The following is a 12,923-nucleotide window of genomic DNA, read 5'->3' as shown; positions in this document are numbered from 1 at the left end:
AGCTAAACTGGGGCTTCCAACTCCAACCAATTGCACTCCAATCACTTTCTTAATGAGAAGCCAATTCTTGCTGTTAATTAAACCCATTATTTAATTCCATGGCTTGTTGCTGCTCTCATTCTGCCACAGCACACATTTCGAAAACTGTTGTTTTTCTGTTCTTTCTAAGAGCACCGTCAAAATGTTTTGGTGACCTGAGAGATCAACCTTACCAAGACCATCACCTCTCTTTAATTTCAGATATTATGTGATGGGCACAGGGGAGCTGGTCATGTGGTGGCTTGCTTTGTGTCTCATTATTGTTTGGCTGCTAATTAAAGAAAAAGAAACAACTATGGGGCCTGAGTCAAGTTAATTAAAAGAAGTAATCAGCAGCAAAAACTAGTCACTAATTAAGAAGATGGTAAGAATGAAAACCTGCAACCACTGCGGCACTCGAGGCCTGGAGTTCGCCAACCCGGCCCTATGACAAACAGAAGTCCCATTATGACGGGATCTTGAATTGCCGTTGGGAAAGATTATAGATTCCCACAACCTTACAACTGGATTAATCAGATTCAGTAAATAATTGAATGGCTGGTCTGAACTTTCTATTTTTTCACTAAGTTGTCACATTTGCCACCTCCCCAATGTAATGTTCTGTCATTCTAATACTGAACATAACATAATATTGTGGGAGGCTAAAGCCATTTTGGGAAGACTGAGCACAAGGTAATAACCAGTACTGAATGGGGCAAAGGCCATTTCAAGACCTATTTAAGCACACATCCTTGCTCACATTTACTGTACATAGCGCCAATATGGAAACACCAAGTAACTTAACTAGCATGTCATTAGGGATATGGGAGAAACGCCCACACAGACACCGAAAGAACATGCAGATTCCTCCGAGACAATGACCAGTTGAAGAATTCAAACTCAGGGTCTGTGAAGCAGCAGGGTACCCCATTATCCTGTTTATGCTGTGAAATACTTCAGAACATTTAAGTAGAAAAAAACAATGCATGCCATGCTGACTTGCATCATACCATCATGTTTTTGGATGAATGCTGTATAGATAGCTTGTGTAGACTTTTTTCTTTGAAGTTACGTTTTATTTCTGATTGTTGCAATGCCATTTGTCAAACCTGTGCCCAAAGACGGAGCATGTGTCTGAACCCTTCCTTTAAACATGATGGAATCATTTGCCATATTGGGAAGAGCTGCAAAAACAGTAGTCAGTTTCTCTGAAGATTTTACAGTTTTCTATAATGAGGTAGGACAGTTTGAAGCTAGAGCCAGAAACGATCGAGCAAACAAACAAACAAAAAAAATACTTAATTAAAGTTATGCCTCTGTCACTCTGTAATTGGGTTAAAGTTCTAAACACGTTGGCAGCATATTTGTTGAAAGAAAGACACCACGAAAGGAAGATCAGCCCTAAATCATGACAGGATTTAATAACATGAAGCCCTTACCCTGGTTACACTTGGTTCCCACCCATCCAGGAGGGCACTGGCATGTCCCTGTGATGTGGTTACAGTGGGCACCATTTTTGCAATTACACATCTGGAGACAGTCAATCCCATAAAATCCATCCGGGCAAGCTGAAAGCCAAGAAGAAAAAAAAAACACATCTCTTAGATCATACAAGCTGGACAATATGTGTTTAGAACAGCCCAGTCAGCAAGTTCGTCAACTACAAAAAGAAGTTTACACTCTGCTTTCTGGATCATTTAAGAAGCAACTGCGCTAATTGTGGGCTGTCGTTTACCACATCTGCATCAAGTCAATGAACAATGAGAGTGATATGTTAGAATGCAGTGAAATATGAAACATCAGAATACCTGCAGCAATACGTTACTGACAAATGTTAACTTTATAAACCACAAGGATAAAAATGCAGAAAATCAACAGGCAAAAGTATGTGCTTACAACTCTATAATAATGATTTAGCTTTCATTTTTCAATATTAGTCTTTAGATAGCAACTTTACAGACCCCTTACAGAACACTTTACAGGTACTTCTCATTTTAACACAGAGGTGGGATTTGCACTTGCTGCCATTTGTAAAACTCATCTCATTCACTTGATCTCATGACCTACCTCAAGAAATGTGGGAGCAATTTTTGTATTTTTTAAAGAAGGGGAAAATGACATTCTACAAGCATGAGTACTTCATGTTTTGGAGAATTTAAAACTAAATCAATTTTTAAAAACATTTCAAATAAAATGTTTTTTATTTCTAAAACTTCTCAAATTCCTTTATTTTGCCATCTACTCAGTCACAGTGATTTTCCTACAGTCCATTTTCTCAGATTTTTTGGTTTAGTTTGTACTTTGTAATGGTCTGGGCTCTTTCTGTAAGGTGCCAAATAAAATAAAGATTCATACACTATTTACAGAATCCTTAATTATCCCTTAATTATCATAGAATATTCAGAAATAGAAAGAAAAGCATTTCCTTTTTAACTTTGAGTAAAATATTTTAAATTTTATCCTTACAATTCCTGAAAACTCCTTTGAAGGTTAATTTGAAATTGGAATAGGAATAACCCTGAGTGTATGGACTGAGTGTTGTTGGCAAAACCTAATGCTTTTGGTAAGGTTTTGAACCAGAGACCATGCATTGTGGATTAATCATGAATTTTAAATGTATATGATCCAGCCTGGTAATAAAAAGACTTCATAGAATACATCTTGTTCTGTTCTAGGCTAATCCAGTCCATGTACCCAGTCTGCAATGTCACACATGTACTTCTGCTCTTTGAACATTGCATGTACTCACACTGCTTCCATGATGTTAGATAGCTGTCACACATTCCAAGTTGCATGTCACTAACTCCAGGTAGACAGGTGGTACTTTTCATAAACCACGGTGAAAGATAAACAAGGAAGAAAATGTGAATTCAGACACTTGGTTAGCTGGTTTGAAAGAATATTTTTAAACTTTGTAATTTCTTCATCAAAGAATTTGTTAACACAGTTTTGTTTATTAGTGAGTCAATGAGTCATATTCAAAAATAATAGTCACAACAGAATGTAATTACATGTACAGTATTTGTAGTGTACATAAATTATGTTTTTAAACAATTTTATAATATCATGTGGCTGAAATTGCTTTTATAGATGGCAGATTCCACTTCAGGCGATGAAAAGATTCCTTTGCTATTGTTAGTCTTTTGGATGTGAAAAGTCTGTGATTAGACATAGGCCCTCTAGCGTGTCCTGGGTCTTCCCCGGGGCCTCCTCCCGGTTAGACGTGCCAGGAACACCTCTCCAGGGAGGCGTCCAGGAGGCATCCTGATCAGATGCCCGAACCACCTCATCTGACTCCTCTCGATGCGGAGGAGCAGCAGCTCTACTCTGAGCCCCTCCCGGATGACTGAGCTTCTCACCCTGTCTTTAAGGGAGAGCCCAGACACCCTGCGGAGGAAACTCATTTCAGCCGCTTGTATTCGCGATCTTGTTCTTTCGGTCACTACCCATAGCTCATGACCATAGGTGAGGGTAGGAACATAGATCGACTAGTAAATTGAGAGCTTTGCCTTGCGGCTCAGCTCCTTTTTCACCATGACAGACCGATGCAGAGCCCGCATTACTGCGGACGCCGCACTGATCTGCCTGTCGATCTCATGCTCCATTCTTCCCTCACTCGTGAACAAGACCCTGAGATACTTGAACTCCTCCACTTGAGGCAGGATCTCGCTCCCAACCCTGAGAGGGCACTCCACCCTTTTCTGGCTGAGGACCATGGTCTCGGATTTGGAGGTGCTGATTCCCATCCCAGCCGCTTCACACTCAGCTGTGAACCGATCCAGAGAGAGCTGAAGATCATGGCCTGATGAAGCAAACAGGACAACATCATCTGCAAAAAGCAGTGACCCAATCCTGAGTCCACCAAACCAGACCCCCTCAACACCCTGGCTGCACCTAGAAATTCTGTCCATAAAAGTTATGAACAGAATCAGTGACAAAGGGCATTCCTGGCGGAGTCCAACTCTCACTGGAAACGGGTTTGACTTACTGCCGGCAATGCGGACCAAGCTCTGACACTGGTTGTACAGGGACCAAACAGCCCTTATCAAGAGGTCCGGTACCCCATACTCCCGGAGCACCCCCCACAGGTTTCCCTGAGGGACACAGTCGAATGCCTTTTCCAAGTCCACAAAACACATGTACACTGGTTGGGCGAACTCCCATGCACCCTCCAGGACTCTGCTAAGGGTGTAGAGCTGGTCCACTGTTCCGCAACCAGGACGAAAACCACACTGTTCCTCCTGAATCCGAGGTTCGACTATCCGATGGACCCTCCTCTCCAGAACCACTGAATAGACAGTTCTGAAGTTTCAAGCTGAAATTTCTTGCTGCATCCGAACATTTGCTGCATCCGAACATGACAGATAGCAGGTCACGGTGGCATTTTGCCGATAAATCAGTGTCAGAGAAATACTGAGTCATTACAATCATTATATTATCCGGCTATGAGGTTGTTTTTAGTGTAACGGAAATTGAGTATACGTTTAGTCATTATAGCAAAAAGTGCCTGTAAGCCATCTTTCATACATTTCTACATTAGTCTAAGTTGCCTTATTTTTTACTTTTGCAGACATGATCATCATATCACTCACCACTTGGATTTCAAGGAGCAGGAAATGTGAGCTGATGTAACTGTGTCACACAAGTGAGTGCATAGCCACAAAGACAAGTGCAGGATGGTGCAGAATCAGAAGTAAACTTTTAGCATATAACAAGACCTCCCCCTGAATTCTGGTACATTAAGGGATGGTACCTTGTGTGGTGATAAATAAATAAATTATATCATTACTACTGTATTGAATAAATAAAGAATATTACTATTGTCAAATTGAATAAATAAACACAAATCTAATGTCAGTCCTTTCTTATAGGGTAACACTATATGGTAACAACCCCACCCCAGGGCTGTCTTACCAGAATCATAGGCCCCTGGGCAAAGTAGTGTGCTGGGGCCCCTGTTTTGATAACAAAACAGAAACATACTTAGACATCAGAAACATCATGGGCCCCTATGCTCCTGGGGCTCCTGGTTAGTGTCCATTGTGCCCATACGTTAAGACGGCCCTGCCCCACCAACATCAGACCCCTCCTCATCCTGTGTCCAGCAGTGAGGTGTATTGTACAGACAGGTGTACTGTTTTGCCATTGCGAGTGGCTGTTGAACAAGCAAAATAAAAAAATATTAAAAATATACATCTTGAAGCATCCACTCTGAAGGTAAAATTATCGTAGAACAATTTATAGCTGAAGTCATACAAAATTATTTTCTGTTTTAAAATTGTAAAATTCATCAGTGCTTCTCAATGGAAGAGTTTGACATTTCAAAAATGTATAGCATGCTGTATTTGAGATACCTCAAAAAAAAGCTGAACTGTGCTGAAATTAACTGAATAAGTGTACCATTTTTCAACAAACTTGGGTCTACTGAGAGCTGACTAGTTTCATGTGGACAGATGAACAGACAGACTATTGCAGTAGGTGCTTTTTGAAAAAATGATATGCACCTAAGGAAACAATCATTGGGTTTCCATGTTTGGACAAGCAATATCTGAGAGTATGAGGACTGATTTTGAGTCACTGAAGAAATTAGGATAGGATGTTTCTTGTAATAATAGTTTTTAAAACTAGGGGGCTCCACCCCCTGCTCGCTTTGCTCGCCAACCCCCGGGTTTGGTCCTGTGGAAATACAATTTAAAGTGTTTTTTTAATGGGAATTGTTACATATGCATTATGTTCACTGTTTATTTTAAAACTTAAGTAAAAACAATATTTGAAATTAACTTTTCTTCAAGATCGCAATTGAATTTTGATTACTTGTTTGGTCTTACAGTGTGATAATGCAACGTAAAACTGGTCATGAGTGAATATCGTTTCTTTGTCTCTTATACATAAACCAACTTTTTCAAATGTTTGTCCTTGTGATTTGTTAATTGTCATTGCAAAAGCTATTCTCACTGGAAACTGTAAATGTTTTAATACGAATGGCATATCAAGATCTCCTTTTTGCCTGAACACTGTTTTGAGTTCATGCAATAAAAATAACACTTTCTGATAAAACAATTTACTTACGAAAGTGGGAATATCCAGATCCAATGTAGCCGATGGCATTGTTCTCAAGAAGCTGCGGATTTCTGGCCATTGTGGATTGCACCCCATTGTAAGAAATAAATCTGGCTGACAGATAGTTTTGGATATTGCCATTGCATCATGATATACCTGTTGCAATGCTATTGGACTATCATGATATGATGATGGTAATATTACTGATTTACCTATTTTGAATTTGTCTGAACTATTTGATATTTGAATTTAGAACATGATCAATGAGACCTTGCATATGTTTAGCTAGATTCGATTTAATAAAGAAGAGACGATTAGCTGCGACTTTTACATACGCATTAATAATGTAATGTTGCAATGGACGTTGAGATGATAGAAGTGGGTTAAATACATGGGAACGTTTTGCCAATTTTGACCCGAAATATTGTGTGGGTGTTATTCGTTTTTCTGACTGCATTTGTTTCATATTGTACGACCATCCTGTTTCGCCATCTGGGAAAAGCAAAGGAAAGAGTAAAGGGTTGGCATGTGGCGATGTATTTGACATAAATGACGAATCATGCTGTGCCTTTGGATATACTCGAATATCTACTCTGTCTTTGATATCTCCATCTTTCGAAATTATTATCGCTGACAATTCGTCACATGTGTGTTTATTATAAATGCGACTGTGATCTTTCGGATTCATATAGAAATCCAAGAAAATTTCTTTGTCCGTGTTTTGCTGATAAATTTCATGTAAAGTGCGATACTTTTGGACATATGGATTTGTATCCATTATTGGTTGTATAATTTCTATTACGTCGGATCGTTTAACTCTTTCAATGGTATGTTGCATCACTTCTCTGTGATCATAAAGATACCCCTGACCAAATTTGTGTTTTTTTCTAAATTAAACTTGTCGTAGCTGTAATTGTTACAGGAACACAGATTCTCATAGCGCAAGGTCCATTATTGTGTAAATCAACGTTTTGTACATTGAATGATGCTAACGCGAAAAGAATATTGTAGATGCATACATTTTGCCTGTAATGTTTGTGGATTTCACTTTCACCAAACAACAAATCTTTGAATTTTTGCAGAAACGCCTCTTCATTGGGAAGCAGCAGTACTTTTCCATAATGGCAACATGAAATAGATGATCTACGGCTTAAACTTTAAAGCTTTACAATATCTCTACATACTTTCGACATATCACATATGTCCATATATTCGACCTCTTTTTGCTGTTCCGTTATTTCACCTAGTAATAATATCTGTTTGTTTGCGTGAATGCAAACTGTACTCTCATTTTTTTGACACTTTCAAATTTTAGTACTGTCATATTTTTGAACTTGCTTTGCATGTGAATTGCGCCAAGGTTTTTTTTTGAGCTTTTCGAATTCCACTGCTTTCATAATCTGTAACTGGCTCCACATGTGTATGGCGCCAACGTTTTTGAACATCTTTATGAAGTTTTACTGTGTCTTTTACTCTTTGTCTTTTATTTCTGACCCTGTTTGGACCTGCAAGGTTTTCAGTTCCACTTGTTTCAGGCTGATTATTACTTTCCTTGCCTAGGAGGTCAGTCTTTTACTTTTTGTCTTATATTTCTGACCCCGTTTGGACCTGCAAGGTTTTCAATTTCACTTGTTCATGGGAACATGCTTCCAATGGATGTCAGTATGACGTGACTTGACCGTGTCACGGGAAGTGAAAGTGTCTCTGCCGCTCTGAAGTGTCTCTCTTCAGAAGATCATGTCTCGTTGCAAGATTTTCTTTTTATAATAGAGATATATTTCTCATGATGAATGTTTTTGATGTTTATTAGAAAATAAAGTTGCGAAAAACTGGAAATAATGTTTCCACCAAGAGTCCAACAGATTGGGAATGAAAAATAATGTTTTGTTACTCTGACATGAACTTACAACAAAACTATTAAGAATAAAATGAAGAATGAGAAATGCACCACTGAAGTAACTCATTGCAGATGGGCACCATAAAACTTTACTTAAATAAAAATACTTGGAATGAAAATTTTAAACCATCTTCCGCTGCAATGGTTCAAATGCTTTAAAATATACTTTTTAATGTCATGCCAGTAATACTTGACAGCAAACAAAAATGAGCAGCTATAAACTTCTATATTTAATTAAAGGTGATCTGGAGAGGGTGAGCACCCACCTATTTGACTGCACCAGTTCAAAAATACAGCTTGCTTGCAATCAACCAACAAAGTCAACTGTGAAACTGAAATAGTCACAGTGCAGCTGGAGGATGTAATTAGACCAGATTCTCTTTCAAGAAATTGAGACATGAATTGTCACCACAGCCCAATTAAGGCAAGAGATATGAAAGGCTTCCAGCAGATTGCTGTCAGGTGACGATGGCATTCACAGCGTTTGTAGCCTCTGTGCATCAATTTAGCTTTGCCTTGGAAATGGATGTCTTCCTGAAAGTTCATTTCAATTGCCCAGTCAGCTGCTTTACCACTGTTGCGACAAATGTTTGTAATCACTTGCCTACGACTTGCCCTGTTTTCGACTATGGTTATGTGTTTTGTGGTTTTTTCATAGATGGATAATTGACATCTGCAGCATTGTGGGTTTACTGTAAAACACCAGCTGGACATTGCCTTTTTAAAATAAATGTGCATGTTGTAATGCATCCTGCTGCTGAGTTGGGCTGCCTAAGGGCTTGACAACACAGCTGTGCAGGAAAAGCGATCATCCTTCCTCTAATACATAAATTCTCGCACTGTGTATAAGTCTAGGGGTGGCATTTTAACAAAGGGAAATAAGCATAAAGTACTTTCAAAAATAGCCAAACTCATTGCCAGACCGTAGTATTTTTATATGATGCCTACAGTTTAAAGAATTCTAATTATAGTAGCCAGAGTCTCAAAATCCATAAATATAGACAAACTGCTCTTTAATGGATTGTAGCAGATGATCGGTATACTTGGTTTGACTCCATTAATATAGTTAATTATTACTGAAAATCATTCACAAATATGTCAGTTTAGCATTGACAAATATTACACTGAAAATCTTATAAGAGATTGACTGGCTAGCAAGGAACATCCACAGACAAAGCTGCATATAAAATGTATAAAATGCATGTACCATTTCTGATTATTATTATTATTTCTGTTTCCTTTTTATTATAAACTGCTGTGTTATGTTTTTGTTATTACACTATGAGAAAATTCTTCTTGGGCTCTGCCAAGAGATGTACTAATAACAATATCCTTTGTTTCCCAGACATTCCTTAGCATTGAGAGTGGGGGAGAAGCTTCTAGTAATGTACCAAAACCTAAAAGTAGCATGTAGCTGAAATTTAAATGCAATCCCTTGAGAGCTTATATGCAACAGGTGTCAAATCAGGTAGCAAGAGTGAGAGAAAGATAAAGGCATCTGTGAAATAAAGAAGCATAATGATAAAAAAGAGGGAGATTAGAAAGAGGGTCTTGCTTTTGATAATTTGTTTTATTAAGGGTTGTGGAAAGATAACATTTAGTAGCACTGAATGTGATGCACCATTTTTGTTAGGCAATCACTATTCTATGTTTTAGTAGTAGAGCAGATGAAACTTTGGATTTTCCGCGCTTAAATAAACTTGTCTCCTAATACATTTTTTTCTACCACATATTTTGTTGAATTTATTGCATTAAAAAGGGAATGATTATCTCCAACACAGTAAGTTCAATCTATCTACAACACATCTGATAAGTTCTTAATACAGTGTTGTAGTTAGGAACAGTGCATTGCCAATTCCATTGGCCATGGCAAGTGTCTCTCTGGAAAGGATACTACAAACCACCTTCCATATTTTCTTTGATTGCGAGCAAAGAGGAGAAAATCTTTCGTTTTGACCCACTATTACAAAGAAGTTTCCACCTTGAGTTACTCTATCCAGTTGCACTATTAATTTCAGTGAGTCATGTTTTCCAAGATACTGGAATTTTAGAATCACCTGCTCTAATTTAAGTTTTCTTACAACCTTATTTACCTCATGTACACTTTGCACTATTGCCTGTTTAGCAGCGGTAGCCACGTCAAAAACATATTGTCAGACCTACTCTGGTTACTGAGACAAATTTTAAATCTTACCTGACTTGTTTCACATTCAGTTAATGCCGACTCATGCAGTAAAGCCTGTGATGAGTTCATGTGAATAGGATTCAAATGTTTGATGTATCCTGTCTACTGAATTTCCACTGTTGGTAGAAATTTCTATTCCTATATAAGAAAATTGGTCAACCTGCTCACAATCAATCTGAAACACTTCTTTTGGTTGGGGTATGTATCACATTACCCACAAAATAAGAAGAACCTCCCTAAGTGAAATCATCCAAATGGCAGGCACTCTGCTGACCTTTCCATCTTGGTTCAACCGGTAAAATACAGCGGGGGTCAATTTGTGACACTCTGTCCCCCGTGCTCTGCATTATGTTCTTCACTATGTTATACCATTATAATGATACATCAACTAAACTATGGACATATTTGTTAAGCTTCCAAACCTTACATACACACCTTCAGGAGGAAGGTGAACTTAAACATGCCTGGCTAGTGGTGCACCTTGCAGAGATGCTGACATTATGTCCATGGAGTTCAGTTTCCATTAATTTTGAAATACAACAGTCCAAAGGAATCTGAGAGACTCGGATACAAATGTACTGTACGTGAGTTTCTAGGAAGTTATTGTATGCTCAGCTCTTCAAAATCTTTGGCTACCAAATATGCTCTGGTTATTATTCCAATAGGCATATATTTCAAAGTACAAACATACCTTGCAGAATGACAGTTTTGCCCAGCATCATTGGTGTCCTTAAAAAAACATTATTCTTCCAATTTTTGATTTCATGATTGTCCATGATTATTACTGATGATGTGTTTTGCAAACACAAACACTGAAACTTTTTTTGACATCAAAATGCTTCCAGAACTAAACACTGTCAGTCAGTCAGTATCCAACCACAGGGTCACGGGGGTCTGCTGGAGCCAATCCCAGCCAACACAGGGTCCAAGGCAAGAAAACATCCCAGGCAGGGAGATTATGCAAATTCCACACAGGGAGGACCCAGGAAGCGAACCCAGGTCTCCTTACTGCGAGGCAGCAGCACTACCACTGCACCACCCCTAAAGAGTGTGATGTGGTCTATTATATGTAGATGCCACGAGCCATGTTCTAATTCATGTAGATCAACAGTAGCAATTTCATTCAATTTTGTGACACTGGTAAGCCCATTGCTGTCTTTCAGTGGTGTCTCTTGTACTTTATACATGTGATACACATGCTTAATATCTCTGTTAGTATTGGACCAATGTCACAGTCTTTGTTACCAGAGCAACTGATTAACCTTTCAAATTTATCAACAAAGGCATGCCTAAACTGTCTGTGGAGTCTTGTTTTTCCTCTTTTCTCATACTCTCATTTACTGTTATAATCTTGTTGCCTTTTATTTTCTTTTCTGTTAACACATCTGCTACATTCCTTTTTTCCATTATCTGGAATATTAATGCAGCAATGGCCTGATGTTGTAAGTTCAATGGGGATAAACTGCTTGAACAAGACAGCTCTGTCATGTTTAAGGTCAAATACTGCTCCAGCCTTTTTTAGGGAGAACTTGCTCAACAATGCAGTAATAGGTTTGAGGTGTGCCACAGTGATCTGTGAGGTTTATTTCAAACACATAATACAAATACAATATTTTATAGCTCAAACCACATACATAAGCTGACAAAGGGAACTTGACGGAGAGATGAGATGCCAAATGAAAGGCAACACAAGCAGGCAAGTTGCCCTATTTGGTCCATAGCTATGAGCCCCTGTCTGCTATTTCCAACTTTCTTTGTGAATGAATCTCATGGGCAGGGATTTTGGTTAATTGAAGCAGACCTGACCCATTACTTTCAGGCATAGGTCATAAGTGATTAGAAAAGGTGTAAAAAGGTGCTATATTGGTCTGAGAAGAGCACAGCCCAGATTGCAGCTGTCCACAGCTGGCAAGACTCACAAAATTCCAGTATATAAAATGAGGAGAAACCACAGAGAAGCCAGAAGCCATTTCCGTGCTTCTGAACACTCACCAGATCAGGCAAGTATACACTCTATGTTCCATTGGCTTCTCTGTTGCCTCGATATGTATGTATAAATACTATTTTATGGGAGAGGAAGTTATCATTTATATCAAGTTAAATACATATATCTCTTTTTGTACCATATTTCTTTTATCTGATTATTTCTCGCCATGGTTACAAGAGGGATGGGTATGGCCTGAGCTTGTTTCTCCTTCAAGTAAGAGCACAATCCTAGGGAGCAAGCGCCAACTGTTGAATACCAAAAAGAGAGGAATATTTACTGAGACTACCTCTGTCTTTTCTGGAATGTTTACTGTTTTAGAGGAGTTTAATACCAAATTTAAATGCTCTGTCACTTGGGGTGGCTGGCATTTTGATCATTTTGTTCTGATTCAATTCACAAACATAGTGTTCCAGCAGTTTTTCTTCACACACAGTACATGCTGTATTAATAACAGCTGATCCTAAAGATTCAGCCAGAGATCCTAGAGATCTCTGTAATTGGGTAATTTTCATTGAACAGTGTGATAATATACATTTTTCTGCTTTACCCTCTTCTGTAAATTTCTATTCATCCTTTCTATGAGGGCTCTTTTTGTCCAATGAAACATGCTCTGGCACTCTTCCATTTTATCTAGAGGTTTAGTGAAATTCGATGGCTCCCTCATGTAATAAAAAATTATTAAACAATAATAACAACAACAATAATAATAATAATACTAATTATTATTATTATTATTAAATAATAAAAATAGAGTAGAGGCAGAACCTTTGCATTTT

At 38.3% G+C, this 12,923-nt stretch overlaps 1 protein-coding gene across 1 annotated transcript in view; it reads right to left on the bottom strand.

Moving 5' to 3' along the window:
• megf6 (multiple EGF like domains 6) overlaps window positions 1–12,923 on the bottom strand; it is a 340,497-nt gene that overhangs the window by 35,684 nt on the left and 291,890 nt on the right. Inside the window, exon 24 of the mRNA XM_028794622.2 lies at window positions 1,458–1,586. Within this exon, the coding sequence (XP_028650455.1) occupies window positions 1,458–1,586 (129 nt within the window). The remainder of the gene's footprint in view (window positions 1–1,457; window positions 1,587–12,923) is intronic.

Source organism: Erpetoichthys calabaricus, chromosome 2 (assembly GCF_900747795.2).
Source record: "Erpetoichthys calabaricus chromosome 2, fErpCal1.3, whole genome shotgun sequence".
NCBI lineage: Eukaryota > Metazoa > Chordata > Cladistia > Polypteriformes > Polypteridae > Erpetoichthys > Erpetoichthys calabaricus.
This window is presented reverse-complemented; position numbering and strand designations above follow the sequence as displayed.